At 40.3% G+C, this 17,670-nt stretch overlaps 1 protein-coding gene across 4 annotated transcripts in view; it reads right to left on the bottom strand.

Moving 5' to 3' along the window:
* The window catches only part of LOC150088291 (phosphatidylinositol 4-phosphate 5-kinase type-1 alpha-like), a 743,292-nt gene that overhangs the window by 45,092 nt on the left and 680,530 nt on the right, over window positions 1–17,670 (bottom strand). For 3 of the 4 annotated variants that reach the window (XM_090370677.1, XM_090370676.1, XM_090370678.1), the window contains one exon: window positions 14,662–14,753. In XM_090370677.1, the coding sequence (XP_090226803.1) occupies window positions 14,662–14,753 (92 nt within the window). Of the gene's footprint in view, window positions 1–14,661; window positions 14,754–17,670 lie in introns of those variants that run through there. The other variant, XM_090370679.1, reaches the window with a different exon arrangement.

Raw genomic sequence — 17,670 nt, 5'->3', positions numbered from 1 at the left:
TGGGCTGCAATCGCGGTACAAAACCTAAAAATCACTGTTACCAAAATCTCCCACTTATGTATGGCATGGGCAGAGCCATACATAAGTGGGCATACATGCAGTGTGTGCCCATGTTATCACCTCAATGGGAATCTTCTGTCTTATAACTTTGTACTGCAGGCCAGAGTAGGACATTACCTTTGCCGCTAGGTACTTTGAGAATGTTTTGCAAACTCTTCCAAACGAGCAGATTATCGCTGGTGCTGATATCAATTGCAGGTTGCCAGTCTGGTATAGCACCACTCTGGACAGAGAGGTTGTCACAGACATTCTCTCAGATATGCCAGACAAGCTGTTGTTGCTACCTAGGAGTCTAAAACGCTGATGGAACTGATATTCGGATGAAACTCAAGCCAAGTGGACCCAATTTCGGCGAAGTCCGGACGGTCTGTGACAGCAAAATCCTCTGTTTGCACCTTCACGATGGTGGGATTGTTAGTAATCCTGGGTATAACCTCCATGCACAATTACATGGTGGGTGACCACCCAGGTGTGAACCAACGTAAGCAGGGGTTGAGATGTGGCACCCAAACCACATGCAGGAATGCCGCCCTCTATGTTACCAGGCAGCACTAGGTGCTAGATGACTCTCATAAACCAGTGCAAAACCACCACTTTGCTTATTAGAGGCTTGAAGTGGTGGAACCCATGTTTAGTCTCTAGAGCTAATTTCCGGTCAACCCTTCCCCATCTCTTCCATCATGCAGTATGATTGATGACTTTTGATGTTATAATGAACATCGTGCCGAGATCCAATATTCCTTACATTTCGAGGGTACAGTTCTAAAACAGTGTTCGCAGGCTGGACGATATTTAGTACACCAGACTGAACCTATTGGTAACTCTTTAGGAGGTTTCCGGATCAGTTAGTGTATAATCTTGCTACCTCTACTCTGCCAGATAGTGACTGGAGGGAGTCCGAGTAGTGTGTATGTGGAGAGCATTGTCGAGGCCACATTATGTCAAAGATCTGGGTATATTTTTCCATGTGCATGCCATATCCAAAAATTTCATTACTTCATACAGCATGTCCCACCCACTTTTCATTACTATTAAATACACCATGAATTGTCAAATTAGCATTAGCATTAGCATTAGTAGAGGCATTTGATGCAAGAAAGCAAGCTTATGCAGCATCAGCCAAAAATAAAAAAAAAAAAACCCACTTCCACTTCACCCCTCTGTTCGTTCAAAATACCTGTCCAGCTGAGCCTTAAACTTATTTAGGCTATCAACCTCCACTACAAGGGATGAAAGTCTGTCCACCAACCAACCACCCGCTGGCTAAAGGCAAATTTCCGCACGTCTATCCTACATCTGTCTTTCCTCAATTATGAGAGCTTCCTTGGACTCAGGGGAGGTACCCATAGACTGGAAATGTGCAAATGTGACCCCAATTCACAAAGGAGGATCAAAGGCTGACACAAGTAATTATAGACCTGTGAGCTTAACTTCTGTTCCAGGAAAATTAATGGAGGCACTGGTTAAAGAAGCACTGCAGGATCATTTAGACAAGACTTCAGTTATAGCTCAGACACAGCATGGTTTTGTTAAGGGGAAGTCTTGCCTGACCAACTTGATTGGATACTATGATGCAGTCACAAAAGAACTGGATGCAGGGAATAACTTTGATATTATATACTTGGATCTTAGAAAGGCTTTTGATACTGTTGCACATGGAAGACTGCTACACAAATTGGAGCAGTGTGACATTGGAGGCAAATTGCTGCTATGGATAAAGGGGTGGTTGAGGGGGAGAAGACAGAGAGTGGTAATCAATGGACACTGCTCATCATGGACTGATGTTATTAGTGGAGTCCCTCAGGGCTCAGTGTTGGGTCCATTATTGTTTTCTGTATTTATAAATGATATTGATGATGGTATATTGGGCTTAATGTCCAAGTTTGCAGACGATACAAAGGTTGGCAGGGTTGTCAAGGACACTACTGACACTATGCTGCTACAACAGGATCTGGAAAGGTTGAGCAGATGGGCTGAGAGGTGGCAAATGAAGTTTAACATTGATAAATGTAAAGTACTACACATGGGAAACAGCAACCCCAGAGCAACGTATCAACTCTGTGGTACTACACTGACAGTGGTAGAGAATGAAAGGGACTTGGGGGTGGTTGTGCAGGCAGATATGAAGTTCTCTGAGCAGTGCAGACGGGCTGCAAGAGTAGCTCATGGTGTCTTGTCAATGATATACAGGAATTTTTTTAGCAGGGACAGGGATGTGATTATTCCCTTGTATAAGGCATTGGTCATTCCACACCTTGAGTACTGTATACAGGTCTGGAGGCCTCATTTCAAGAAGGATGTAGAGCTGCTGGAACGAGTACAGAGAAGGGCAACAAGATTAGTGAATGGAACAAAGGGGTGCTCTTACGAAGAAAGGCTTAAGTTTTGCAAATTACAGTGTCTGGAGACTAGGCACCAGCGAGGTGATCTGATAGAGGTGTATAAAGCCTTGAATGGTTTAAGCATGCTCAATGCTGATGGGATTCTTCCTCTAGCTCAGAAAAATCACCTGAGAGGGCATAAATTCAAATTGAGGAAAGACAGATGTAGGATAGACGTGCGGAAATTTGCCTTTAGCCAGCGGGTGGTTGGTTGGTGGAACAGACTTCCATCCCTTGTGGTGGAGATTGATAGCCTAAATAAGTTTAAGGCTCAGCTGGACAGGTATTTTGAACGAACAGAGGGGTGAAGTGGAAGTGGGTTTTTTTTTTTTTTTTTTTTTTTGGCTGATGCTGCATAAGCTTGCTTTCTTGCATCAAATGCCTCTACTAATGCTAAATGCTAATGCTAATACTTCATTTCTTCAATGTGTATTGCATCTATAAGAAATAGCTTAACGTATATATATCTTGAACTGATAGCGAAGGTATAAAATAAAACTAGATAGCGTAATACGAAACACTGTATTTGTTAGCTTATTATAGTATTATCAATTAATAAAAAATGTTATTAATCTTATTAAATTTCATTCTTAATTAAATTGTATTTAAATGGAAATCATGACCCAGACTAGAGCTGCGAAGTAAAGATCACTGACTAGCGAGAGTGCTGTGGCTCGGGGGAGAAACGAAGGGGGCGATTCTCCAACGTATCACAGTCTCAAAAAATATGTGAAATGTGTGCCGACCTTTCTAAAACAGGACATGATCTGGCCAAGGAAGATGTCTTTGTGTGTGCTAGGTGTCTGGAGTGTCAAGAAATTAGGCACCAACTCAGCGTTCTGATGGGTGTATATGAGAGCTTGAGATGTACGGTAAATGCCCTCGAAGAAATTAATACAAGGGGCCCATCAGGCTCTCAGCTGCCAGCTCAATGATAGAACTCATTCCTGTGCATCAGGCAACACAGAGGCAATCTCCAAGGCAGAATGCGCTGGTCCCAAAGGAACTAGTTATTGTTGGTGACTATTGTCAGGGAGATGGGGAATATACTACGGTATGTAAGAAGGATAGATGGAACCAGGGTGTGTCTGCCAGAGGCAAATGTTGATGACGTAGAGCAGATATCATCTTTTCAGGGCACAAAAGGTGATATTGTTGTACACGGAACTAATGACATTAAGAGTAAGAGATCTGCAGAATTACTCAACAAGTACAGGTCAATGTCGAAAAAAAGTCACAAGTTAGGGTTGAATGTGAAAGTGCCTGCAATTCTGCCCAGACACGATAGGAGGAAGTATATGATAGCCTTGTCAATCAATTCAGCCCTGGAGAGATTGTGCAAGGCTCAAGGGGTAGAATTTTTTTCAGCCTGGTCTGTGCTTGTTGACAGGAGAGACTCCTTCTACAGGGATGGGATACACTTAAATAGAAAGGGTGCAAGAATATTTGCTGATGCTATCGAGGCAGTGTTAGGTGGATTGGAAAACTGTTAGCATGGGGGATACACAGACTAAAAGGTTAACAGTGGCCGCAGGCAGAGGCAAAAGTGATTCTTGCACTGCTTCTATTAGAATGGGCAGCAGACTGGAAAGCAAGGTAATGGAGATTTCCAGGAGTGCTGGGAGTCATAGGGGAATAAGTAAATACATGGGCTGTGTTAGGATGGCTAGTAGCAGGAAGAGGTGCATGTACACTAATGGTAGGAGTACAGTTAATAAATTTGATGAGCTTGAAGTGCTAGTCAAGACATCAAAGGCAGATATTGTTGGGATATCAGAGATGTGGTGTCACACAGATATAGGCAGTGCACAGTTGGAATTTGAGGAGTATAATGTGTATAGGAAGGATAGACAGGATAGGAAGGGAGGAGGGGTTATGCTGTTAGTTAAGAAACATAAAATCTAAGAAAGTGCATCCAATTGATGCTGGTGGATAATGCAGTGTTGAGTCTGTTTGGTGTGAAATAAGCACTGGGAAAGGAAAAACGAGAGTAGGTGTGTGTTATAAGCCTAATGAATGTGATGAGTATAATGAGCAGTTTTGCAGAGAAATAGTGGGCCAGTAAATCAGAATGTCTTATAATGGGAGATTTTAACTTTCCAGATATTGACTGGAACTGGCGATTGGTCACTCGCACACTAACAAGACTTGTGGATTTATTCGATGACTGTTTTCTACAACAATATGTTCGAGAAGCAACCAGAGGGAGTAATACTCTTGATCTGATTATCAGTAGTGATTCTTCATGCATTAAGAATCTGCAGATAAAGGAACCACTGGGCGACAATGATCACAATATATTGATGTGGGAATTATTTAAAAATGCAACTACCATCAAGGCTAAAGGGAAGGGCTTTTGTAAAGGTGGCTACAGAGGTCTCAAGACAGTTTTTAAATTCTGTACAGTGGGATCAACTGATGATTGTTACCAACAGTGAATTCTAAATGGGAAACCTTCAGGGACTTAATTTTGGAGGCAACTAGGCTTTTCATTCCAACTAAGAAATACTGTTTAAGGTTTAGGTCTAAGTGGATGTCAGATGAATTAATGAGGCTAGTGGCAGAGAAGAAGAATGTATGGGATGCATATAAAGTATCAGGCGACACAGAAGCCTATGGCAGGTATAAGTTGGTTTGTAATCAAGTTGCAAAGGAGGTTAGGCAGGCGAGGGCAGATTATGAGAAATCTCTGGCAAAGGATGCAAAGAAAAACAGCAAGCAGTTCTTTACTTATGTAAACTCTAGAAGGAAAGAGATGAATCAGATTGGGCCACGTAACATAGATGGGTTGATTATTGATGATCATGCTCAGGTAGCTGATAAACTGAATGTGTATTTTGCGTCTACATTCACACATGAGGAGTTACTCAATGAGGGGGAGTGCCAGAAGTTTATCAAACGTGGAGGAGAAATTGTTGAAGTTAAACATAAGAAAGGCACCTGGGTTGGATGGGATCTATGTAGTTATATTAAAGGAGACAGCAAAGGAAGTAAGCAAGCCCTTGGCCATAATTATGAGAGCTTCCTTGGGCTCAGGGGAGGTCCCCATCAACTGGAGGTGTGCAAATGTATCACCAATTCACAATGGAGGTTCAAAAGGTGACACAAGTAACTACAGACCTGTTTGTTTAACTTGTGTTCCAGGGAAAACAATGGAATCTGGTTAAAGAAGCATTGCAAGATCATCTAGACAAGACTGCAGTAATAGTTAAGACACAGCATGGGTTTGTCAAAGGGAGGTCTTGTCTGACCAATTTGATTGGTTACTATGATGTGGTCACAAAGGAACTGAATGCCAAAGAAAATTTTGATATCATATACTTGGATTTCAGGAAAGCTTTTGATACCGTTGCACATGGAAGACTGCTGTACAAATTGGAGAGGTGTGGCATCAAGGGTAAGCTGCTACAATGGATAAAGGGATGGTTGAGTGGGAGATGACAGAGAGTGGTAATCAATGGACACTGCTCCTCGTGGACAAATGTTATTAGTGGAGTTCCCCAAGGTTCGGTATTGGGCCCATTGTTGTTTTGCATATTTATCAGTGATATTGATGAAGGTATATCAGGTTTAATGTCCAAGTTTGCAGATGATACAAAGGTTGGCAGGGATGTTAGCGACAGTAATAACAGTATGCTACTCCAACTGGATCTAGATAAGTTGGGAAAATGGGCTGAGAAATGTCAGCTGAAGTTTAACATTGACAAATGCAAAGAACTGCATATGGGTAGCAATAACCGAAGAGAAACGTACCAACTGGGTGGTACTACACTCAGGGAAGTGGAAAGTGAAAAAGACCTGGGGGTAATTGTGCAGCCAAATATGAAGTTCGCTGGCCATGGAGCCTCATCAATGATATATAAGAATTTTGTTAGCAGGGACAGGGAGGTGATAATTCCGTTATACAAGGCAATGATCAGGCCACACCTAGAGTAAAGTGTACAGGTCTGGAGGCCTCATTTTAGGAAGGATGTAGAGTTGCTAGAACGAGTACAAAGAAGGGCAACAAAATTGGTGAGGGGAACAAAGGGGTGCTCTTATCAAGAAAGGCTTAAGTTCTGCAAATTGCAATACTTGGAGAGTAGGCACCTGCGAGGTGGATTGAGGTGTATAAGGCCTTGAATTAGTTGAGCAAGCTGAATGCTGATGGGATTCTTCGTCTTGCTCAGACTAAGAACCTGAGGGGGCACAGTTTCAAATTGAGGAAAGATAGTTGTAGAATAGATGTGCGGAAATTTGCCTTTAGCCAGCGGGTAGTTGATCGGTGGAACAGGCTTCCATCTTTTGCTGTGGAAGCTAATAGCCTAAATAAATTTAAGGCTGAGCTGCACAGGCATTTGGAATGAATGGAGGGATGAAATGAGAGGGTTGTTGTTTTTTTGTTTTTTTTGGTTGATGTTACATAAGCTTGCTTTCTTACATCATATGCCTCTACTAATGCTAATGCATCTCTCTACCCCCATTGTATCAAATACGTCTGTTGTCTCTACCGTTCTCCCAACTCCACTAATCACTTGGAGCTCTTTGACTTCCACTCTTTGCAACTTGACTTTCTCCAGTCCAACTTTCCTAACAGTGAGGTAATTTTCCTTGGTGATTTTAATATTCACAACTCCAGCTGGCTTCCGTTTTCTAGCCACACTGACTCAGCTGGTCGAGATGCTGAGGCTTTTGCAATTACTAATGACCTTGCATAGATTGTTCATTTACCTACAAGAATACTGGACAATCCTAATCATACAGCCAACATGCTTGATCTTTTTCTCACAAACAACCCTTCTAAGTACACGGTCGAAGTGAGAAGTCCTTTAGGCACTTCAGATCACAACTTGGTGATTGTCTCTTCTCCAACCTTTATCTCATGGCTATTCCCAACCTTGTGTTGTTTGGCATTACAAGAATGCAAAATGGGATAACCTGCGAGATTTCTTTTCTTCTTTTCCTTGGTCGGACTACTGTTTCAAAACTTCTGATGTCAATGTTTGCTCAGATCGTGTCAGTGAAATTATTCTTGTAGGAATGGAATCCTTTATCCCACACTCCACTTTAAAAACTTGTTATTTATCTAAACCTTGGTTTTCCAATAAATGTGCTAAGGCCGTTCAGGAAAAGAATGTTGCATATTTTAATTGGCTTGTTTCTAATTCTTCAGTTTCATTTTCTGCCTACACCAAAGCTCGCAACAAATGTAAAGCAGTTATTAATCAGTCCAAACTAGATTTTGAACAGGCTAAGAGTAGAAAACTTGCTTTTTGCCATAATGGTAGCCGAGCATTTTGGTCTCTTGCCAAAGCTATTGGCCGCAACTCTGCTCCCGGCTCTGTTGTCACTTCAGCAAAGGATAAAGCTGACCTGCTAGCATCCCATTTTTCTTCCAACTCATGTATTAATGATCTTGGTAAAACACCTCCCACCATTCCCGACACGCTCCATTCAATGCCTCCTGTGGTCTTCCATCAAAAGTATGTCAGAAGGATTTTGACGAATCTTGATGCTAAGAAAGCTCCAGGTCCACTTGTTCTCAAAACCTGTGTTCCTGAACTTACTCGTATTCTTTGCCACCTTTTTTCACTTTCTTATTCCAAAGGTGTTTTTCCTTCTGCTTGGAAATTTGCACATATCCAGCCAGTTCCTAAAAAGGATGACAAATCCCTCCCATCCAATTATCATCCTATTGCAATTACTTCTACTCTTTCTAAAGTAATGTAGAAATCAATTTACCGCCAACTCTTAAACTACCTAGAAATCTTCCGTCTGATCAACGATCCCCAATATGGATTCCATCAGTGTCGATCCACTGGTGATATTCTGGCCTATGTTCGGTGAAAAGGTTTGGTGAAACACAAGTAGTTCCTCTCGACATCTCAAAGGCTTTCAATCGTGTTTGGCTTAAAGGCCTTCTAAACACGCTTCCATCTTATGGTTTGCCAACTGTTTTTAGTAATTGTTTATCCTGTTTTCTCTCTAATCGCTCACTGAGAGTGATGGTAGATCTATCTCTATCTTCTAACTTCTCCACCAATGCCGGTGTTCCCAAAGGTTAATTTCTTTCCCCCACTCTTTTCCTCTTGTATATTAATGACCTTCTTCCATTGACAGGAAATCCTATCCATAGTTTTGCCGATGATAGCACATTGCATTCCACTTTCCATTTTGAGAAACCTTGTCCTGCTCAATCAGCTTCAACTTCTCGAAAATCTGCTACCAATTCCTTAAATGCCGATCTTCAGGTAATTCTCCAGTGGGGCAAAGACAACTTAGTTGATTTCAACCCTTCGAAAACTCAGTCTCATCTTATATCTCGCAAAAAGGATTCTTCTGCTCCTATGCTTATCTTTGGTGACACTCCGATTTCTAGGCAAAATGATATATCTCTTTTGGGGATTACCCTGACCTCTAATCTCTCTTGGCACAAGCACATTACAAATATTGGTTCCTCTGCATCTAAAAAACTTGGTTTTCTCTTTCGCTCTTGACGTCACTTTTCTTCCATACAGCTTCTCACTCTGTATAAATCGCAAATCTGCCTTGCGATGGAATATTGTTCCCACATCTGGGGTGGTGACCCCAAAACCTCTCTCAGGCTTCTTGATTCCATTCAGAAGAGGGCAGTTAGGTTAATTAATGATCCATCTCTATCAGAGTCTCTCCACTCGCTGTCTCATAGACGTACTGTTTCTGCTGCATGCCTCTTTTACAGATACTTCCATGGGCACTGTTCTTCTGAATTGGCTTCTATAATTCCCGCTCTCTCTTTCAAAACAGTCCGAACACGTGCCGCTACCAGCCAACATCCATTTACTGTCCAACTTCAAACTCACAGAACCAACTTTTCATCTTCCTCGATTATTCATTCAACTGCCGTTTTCTGAAATAACCTTCCTTCATACTTATTTCCTGAAAATTATAGTCTACAGAAGTTCAAGTCCAATGTCAACAAACATCTTCTTTCGTCCTCTCAACCTCCAACCCAAGCACGGTACCATGTACTATAGGTTCTAATACCTCTCGTGTTTGGGGTTTACATAAAAAAAAAAATATCATTTTGCCTAGAAATCGGACTGTCACTAAAGATAAGTATAGGAGCAGAAGAATCCTTTTTGCGAGATATAAGACAAGACTGAGTTTTAGAAGGGTTGAAATCAACTGTCTTTGCCCCACTGGAGAATTACCCAAAGATCGGCATTTAAAGAATTGGTACCAGATTTTCGAGAAGGTGAAGCTGATTGAGCAGGACAAGGTTTCTCAAAATGGAAAGTGGAATGCAATGTGCTAAAATCGGCAAAACTGTGGATAGGATTTCCAGTCAATGGAAGAAGGTCATTAATATACAAGAGGAAAAGAGTGGGAGAAAGAACTGAACCTTGGGGGACATCTGCATTAGTGGAGAAGTTAGAAGACAGAGAGCCATCTACCATCACCCTCAGTGAGGGATCAGAGAGAAAATTGGATAATCAATTACTAAACACAGTTGGTAAACCATAAGATGGAAGCGTGTTTAGAAGACCTTTACGCCAAACATGATCGAATGCCTTTGGGATGTCAAGAGCAACTACTTGTGTTTCACTGAACCTTTCCATTGAATTAGTCCATAAATGGGTAACATAAGCCAGAATATCACCAGTGGATCGACACTGATGGAATCCTTATTGGCGATCGTTGATCAGATGGAAGGTTTCTAGGTAGTTTAAGAGTTGGCAGTTAATTGATTTCTCCATTACTTTAGAAAGAGTAGAAGTAATTGCAATGGGACAATAATTGGATGGGAGGGATTTGTCACCCTTTTTAGGAACTGGCTGGATATGAGCAAATTTCCAAGCAGAAGGAAAAACACCTTTGGAATAAGAAAGTGAAAAAAGGCAGCAGGAAGAAAAATGGGATGCTAGCAGGTCAGCTTTATCCTTGGCTGAAGTGACAACAGAACCATCTGGTTTGGACAGGGGTGAGAGCAGAGATGGGCAAAAGTTGAGGCCAATAGCTTTGGCAAGAGATCAGAATGCTCGGCTACCATTAGGGCAAGAAGCAACTTTTCGACTCTTAGCCTGTTCAAACTCTAGTTTGGACTGATTAATAACTGCTTTACAATTGTTGCGAGCTTTGGTGTATGCAGAAAATGAAACTGGAGAATTAGAAACAAGCCAATTACGATATGCAACATTCTTCTCTTGAACAGCCTTAGCACATTTATTGGAAAACCAAGGTTTATTTAAAGGACGAGATTTTAAAGTAGAGTGTGGGATAAAGGATTCCATTCCTGCAAGAATAATTTCACTGACACGATCTGAGCAATCGTTGACATCAGAAGTTTTGAATCAGTAATCCGAACAAGGAAAAGAAGAAAAGAAGTCTTGCAGGCCATCCAATTTTGCATTCTCGTAATGCCAAACAACACGAGGTTGTGAATAGCCACGAGATAAAGGTTCCGTTGGAGAACAGACAATCACCAAGCTGTGATCTGAAGTACCTAAAGGACCTCTCACATCAACTGTGTACTTAGAAGGGTTGTTTGTGAGAAAAAGATCAAGCGTATTGGCTGTATGATTAGGATTGTCTATTCTAGTAGGTAAATGAACAATCTGTGTAAGGTCATTAGTAATTGCAAAATCCACAGCATCTCAACCAGCTGGGTTGGTGTGACTAGAAAACGGAAGCCAGCTGGAGCTGTGAACATTAAAATCACCAAGGAAAATTACCTCACTGTTAGGAAAGTTGTACTGGAGAAAGTCAAGTTGTAAAGAGAGGAAGTCAAAGAGCTCCAAGTGATTAGTGGAGTTGGGAGAATGGTAGAGACAACAGAAGAATTTGACACAATGTGATAGAGAGATATTAAGCCACAGAAGATCGAAGAGAGGAGATTCCAAATTACCAAGTCTCTGACATATGCACAAGTACCACCTTTGAGGCGAAAGGAATCATACAGCGAATAATTTGGGCATCTGAGATGAGCAGTAGTTGAATCAATCGATAACTGAGATTCTGTCAGAAAAAGTACATGGGGTTTGGCAGACTGCAAGTGGAAATGAATATCGTTGAGATTAGAATCGAGACCATTTATATTTGTGAAATGAATTAGGAAGTGCTTGGGAGGTTTAGATCTTTTTGCAGATAAACTTGCTCTATTAGTTTGACAATTCATGGTGTATTCAATAGTAAGAAAAAGTGAGTGGGACTTGCTGTATGAAGTAATGAAATTTTTGGATATGGTATACACACGGTATGCCATATCCAGATCCTTGACATAACATGGCCTTGACAATGCTCCCCGCATACACACTACTCGGATTCCCTCCAGTCAACATTTGGTAGAGTAGAGGTAGCAAGATTATACACTAGCTGATCCGGAAGCCTCCTAGAGAGTTACCAATAGGTTCGGTCCGGTTTACTAACTAGCAGCCGGCCTGCGAACACTGTTTTAGAGCTGTACCCTCGAAATGTAAGGAATATTGGATCTCACCATGATGTTCATCATAACCTCAAAAGTCATCAATCATACTGCATGATGGAAGAGATAGGGAAGGGTTGACTGGAACTTAACTCTAGAGACTAAACGTGGGTTCCACCACTTCAAGCCTCCAAGCAAAGTGGTGGTATTGCACCAGTTGATGAGAGTCATCTACCACCTAGTACTGCATGGTAACATAGACGGGCGGCATTCCTCCATGTGGTGTGAGCGCCACACCTTGACCCCTGCTTACGTTTGTTCACACCTGGGTGGTCACCCACCATGTAATTGTGCATGGAGGTTACACCCAGGATTACCAACAGTCCCACCATCGTGAAGGTGCAAGCAGAGGATTTGGCTTTCACAGACCGTCCGCACATTGCCGAAATTGGGTCCACTTGACTTGAGTGTTACCGAATATCAGTTCCAACAGCGTTTTAGACTCCCAGGTAGCAAGTACAGCTTGTCTGGCATATCTGAGAGAATGTTTGTGACAACCTAAAGGACCATTATATGGCTAATAATAATAATAAACAGTACCCAACACTGGCAACCTACAGAAAACCTATGGGGAAAAAATCAGAAGTACGCAATCTGAGACAGGAGATCAGAGAGATGTAGTATATGCAACAAATAACGACCATCGCGATCATCGTGTCAACCACAGGTATGGTGCCAAAGACCCTACATAACAGCCTAGCAGCAATAGGTCTCCCAGCGAACACCTACAAGCGACTGCAGAAAGTTGCAATACTGAACACCTGTAGGATAGTCAGAGAGTTCCTCGACCAAACTCCAGTAACACCACACATAACAACAACCATCCTGTGTACTTGGTAGCAATACCCCTCACGAGGTGGAACCCCCAATCAATGAGAAATAATATAAGAGAGCAAATAATAATAATAAAATATCTGAGAACGTTACTTCCTTTATTATACTAGACAAAGACAGTAGCAAATTTAAAATTGAGAAAGAGTTTGACAAGGGGACATACATATCTCCAAAGTTGTGTACTGCTCCCTTTGAGGAACCTTTCAGAAGATTAGACTGGTCACAGAAAGGAGTCAATGTTAATGGAGAGTACCTAAACTATTTATGATTTGCAGATGACATTGTGATCATAAGCCACGATCCCAAAGAATTAGAGGAAAATCTCAATCAGTTATGCAGTTAGTAAGGATTTCGGACTAAAGATGAATATGGCTAAAACAAAAGTAACAATGAACAAGTATGCCACAGAAAGGGATATAATCATTGAAGGGGCAGAAATTGTAAAGGTGGATTCATATACTTATATTGACAAGTCATTAGCTGTAATAATAATAAATGGCTGGAAGTCAAGCAAAGAATAAATTTTGGATGTATAGCATTCGAGAAATATAGTCACATACAGAGGAGCAATATCCCAATTTGTCTGAAATGTAAAATATTGAACCAATGTATACTTCCCACTATGATTTATGGAATTGAAACTTGGGCACTCACCAAAACAATGGAAGACAAAAGCTGAGAACTACACAGCGAAGAATGGAAAGAATTATATTAGGAATCAGAAGAATATGTACATAGTCAAAGTTTAATAAAAAGATGGCACTCACCCCAACAATCTGTTATTGAGGTGAGTGCCGTCTTTTTATTAAGCTTTTACTAAGTACATATTCCTTGTCATGAACTTCGCCATTTTTAAGTTTTTGCTAACTCTATTCACGGTTATTAGGAATCAGACTGTTAGATAAGAAGAGAAACACACAGATTATGCAGCAAACTCAAGTAAAGGACATTCTTATCAACACTAAAGAACTAAAACGGTCATGCAGGACATAGCTCAAAGACATGATGACAGAGAGACTAAGAAAATAACAGAATGGTACCCAAGAGAAGCTAGAAGAAAACCTGGAAGACAACAATGGAGATGGACAGACAAAATTCACGAGTTCGTGGGGAGTAAATGGATGGCCATTGCACAAAAAAGAAGGAACTGGAAAGTTGCTGGAGAGGCCTTCATCCTGCAGTGGATTGAAAATGGATGATGATGATGAGGTACCAAAACAGTGACATGAGGTGGGGAGAGGGGGAGAATGACACCGAGAAGTAAGATAAGTAATATCTTACTTCTCTTTTTAGGATAGTGTCATTTATTGATAGTGCAGCATAAGGCAACCTGCCTTATGCTTTTTAACGCTTTGTGCTTTTTTTATATCAGCCAAGTATAAATAGATGCAAAGATTACTTAAGCCAGATTTACAGTTTTATTTGCTCATATTTTATAGTTATTATTTACACCTTTTGGCATGTCTTTGCTTATAAATTTACACCCTCAATGGTCTGTTAGATGAGGTACCAATAAGTACCAAAACATCCATCTTGGGGGAGGGAGATGCAAGCGCACTAATAAAATAATATTTTTCTTCACTTTTTAGGGAATTATTAGTTGCATAGCATAAGACAAATGCAACTCGTTATGGCATTCTTACACTGATCTTTAAAAGACTAATGTTGTTTCATAAGACCTTTTGTTTTTTTTATATCTGGGCAATAAAACAGTAAGGTAGATTCCAATATGGCTATTACTGTATTACTTAGAGCCAGGTTCAGAGCTTTATTTGTTCATACTTTGTAAACTGTGCATATGAATCAATATTTTTACCACATGTAAGAGTAGTGAATTTAAATGAAGCTTGAGGTTTCACCAAAAATAATATTTTAATTTATAGAGATTAACAAAACTTAAAAGTCAATATTTTAAATTGTACAAAATAAGAGATAAAAACATACCATTTGTGTTTCATAATACTGCTGAATATCTTTCACTAAAGGCTGATTATCTTTAGATAGTTGAACACTTTTAATTGGAGTAATGGGAAAAGCTATATAAAATTACCAGAAAGAGCATTAAATCACTGAACAATATTTCATGTGAATTTTTAATAACAACGAGAAAAGCAAACAAACAAAAAAACTAATCAAATAAAAGATCCAATAATTCAATATATATATATATATATATAAATACATAAGCAAAAATGAAAAGTTAAATAACTTTTAATTTTCTTCCTTTTTGCTTTCCACCTCTATTGTTATCCATCCATTCACTCCAACAGTTTGCACAGTTCTCCCTTGAATTTATTTAAGCTTTTCAATATCCACGACGACAGATGAAAGTTTGTTCCAGAAATCAAATACCCTCTGGCTAAAAGCAAATTACTGATTACTGCACATCTATTCTAAAACTTTTTCACTTTTTGGGCATATATCGTTTGTATTTAGCTAAGGATATAACTAATTTAGCATTGTGATTGTTACAGTATAGTGTAACTTGATAATGTATATCTCAAATTTGATAGCTAAGATATAAGGTAAAACTGTATAGCGGAATAAATATTACTGCATTAGCTTAGTATAGTATTGTATAGTACAGTGAATTAATCGATTAATTTATTAACCTTATTAATTTTCATTGTTAATTAATTAAATCTTATTTAAATGGAAATCATTCCCCAGACTTGAGCAGCAAAGCAATGTGCACAAGGTAGCGAAAGTGCTGTAGTTTGGGGGAGAACCGAAGTGGGTGTTCCTCCAATGCATCACAGCCTAAAGAAATGTGCAACTTGTGAAATGTTTGCAGACCTTTCTGAGATGGGACATGAGAATACAAAATACATCCTCCTTGTTGCCAAGAAGGATGTATTTTGTGTGTGATCGACGTAAGCAGTGTGAAGACATTAGTGTTAATATGAGCCTTTATGAGAGCTTGAAGGACAGGGTAGATGCCTTCAAATGACTTAAATTGGGGGACCCATCAAGCTCTCAGCTGACTACATCAATAACAGAGCTTGCACTTGATCATCAGGCAACACAGCAGCAACTTTCAAGACAGAGTGCACTAGTCCGACAGGAGCTAGTTATTTACTGTTGGTGACTGTATTGTCAGGGAGAAAGGAAATATATTGTGCAAAAAGGAGAGGTGGAATAGGACCAGTGGCAAAAGTTGAACACTGTAGAGTAGATATCTTTTAAGGGAACAAAGGGTGATATTGTCGTACACGTTGGCACTAATGACATTAAGAGTAGGAGATCTGCGGACTTATTTAACAAGTACAGGTCAATGTTGAAAAAAAGTCACGAGGTAGGGTTAAATTTCAAAGTTCTGCACAGGCACAAAAGGAGGGAGTATATGAGAGCCTTTTCATTCCATTCGACTCTGAAGAGATTATACAAGGTTCATAGGGTGGAATTTTTCATGAGTGGTCTGTGCTTGTTAACAGGAGAGATTTTTTCAACAGGGATGGGATAAACTTAAATAGAAAGGTTGCTTGTTTGTTTGTTGGTTATTTGGTTTTTAGGAGCATTAGCTAAGGCCATATTGCTCCAGGATATGTGGTGGTCATTCCCTGACCTTTCCGCATCCTCCGTATTTGGTTGTGATGGGCTCGAACCCTGGTCTAATCAAGAAGCGTGTGCTACGCACTGCTGCTCCTTCCCACCTGGCTACAGAGTCGCCTGGAAAGGTTGCAAGAATATTTGCTGATGATATTGAGGCAGTGTTAGGTGGGTCGGCAAACTGCTGGTTTGGGGGATTCACAGACTAATAGATTAACTGTAGCCATAAGCAGAGGTGAAAGTGATTTTTGCACTGCTTCTATTGGAATCAGAAGCAGCCTGGAAACCAAGGTACTGAGGATTTCAAGGGCTGCTGGGAGTCATCATGCAAGTAAATACATGGGTTGTGAAAGGGTAGCTAAGAGTAAGAATAGGTATATATATATACTTGCATGTACACCAATGCTAGGAGTATAGTAAATAAATTTGATGAATTTGAAGTGCTATTCAAGACATCAAAAGCGGATTTTGTTGGGATACCAGAGGCATGGTGGCACACGGATATAAGTAGTGCAGAATTGGAATTTGGGGAGTACAATGTGTACAGAAAGGGTAGACAGAACAGGAAAGAAGGAAAGGTTATGCTGTAAGTGAAGAAGCACATAAAATCTAAGGAAATGCATCCAATTGGCATTGGTGGACAATATAATGTTAAGTCAGTGAGGTGCGACATAAGCACTGGGAAAGGGAAAATGAGAATAGCTGTGTGTGTTATAGGCCTAATGAATCAGATGAGTATAATGACCAATTGTGCAGAGAAATAGAGTGGGCCAGTAAATCAGAATGTGTTATAATGGGGGATTTTAACTTTCCAGATATTGACTGGAACTTGTGGATAAGACACTCACACACAAGCAAGATATCGCGGATTAATCAGATAACCATTTTCTACAGCAACATGTTCGAGAGGCAAACAGGGGGAGTAATACTCTTGATCTGATTATCAGCAGTGACTTTTCATGAGTTAAGAATTTGTAGATAAAGGAACCACCGGGTGACAGTGATTACAGTGTACTGATGTGGAATTTACTTAGAGAGGTAACTCTTAACAGGGGTAAGGGGAAGGGTTTTTGTTTCGAAAATGTGAATACAGTGGTCTCGGTGAGTTTTTAAATTCTGTATACTGTGGGATCAACTGATGATGTTACAAAAGGTGAATTCTAAATGGGAAGCCTTCAGGGATTTAATCTTTGAGGGTACTAGGCTTTTCATACCAACTAAGAAATGGTGAGTTTTTAACAGTCAAACCACCTAAGTCAGATGAATTAATGAGGCTCTTGGCAAAGAAGAAAAATGTAGGGGATGTATATAAATTATCAGGCGACACAGAAGCCTATGGCAGATATAAGCTAATCTGTAATCAAGTCACAAAGGAGGTTAGGCAGGCGAAGGTAGATTATGTGA

This window comes from Mastigoproctus giganteus, chromosome 3, assembly GCF_048544385.1.
Source record: "Mastigoproctus giganteus isolate SK-2022 chromosome 3, ASM4854438v1, whole genome shotgun sequence".
In the NCBI taxonomy this organism is placed as follows: Eukaryota; Metazoa; Arthropoda; class Arachnida; order Uropygi; family Thelyphonidae; genus Mastigoproctus; species Mastigoproctus giganteus.
Note: the sequence above shows the minus strand (reverse complement) of the source record. Positions and strands in the feature narration are given on the sequence as shown.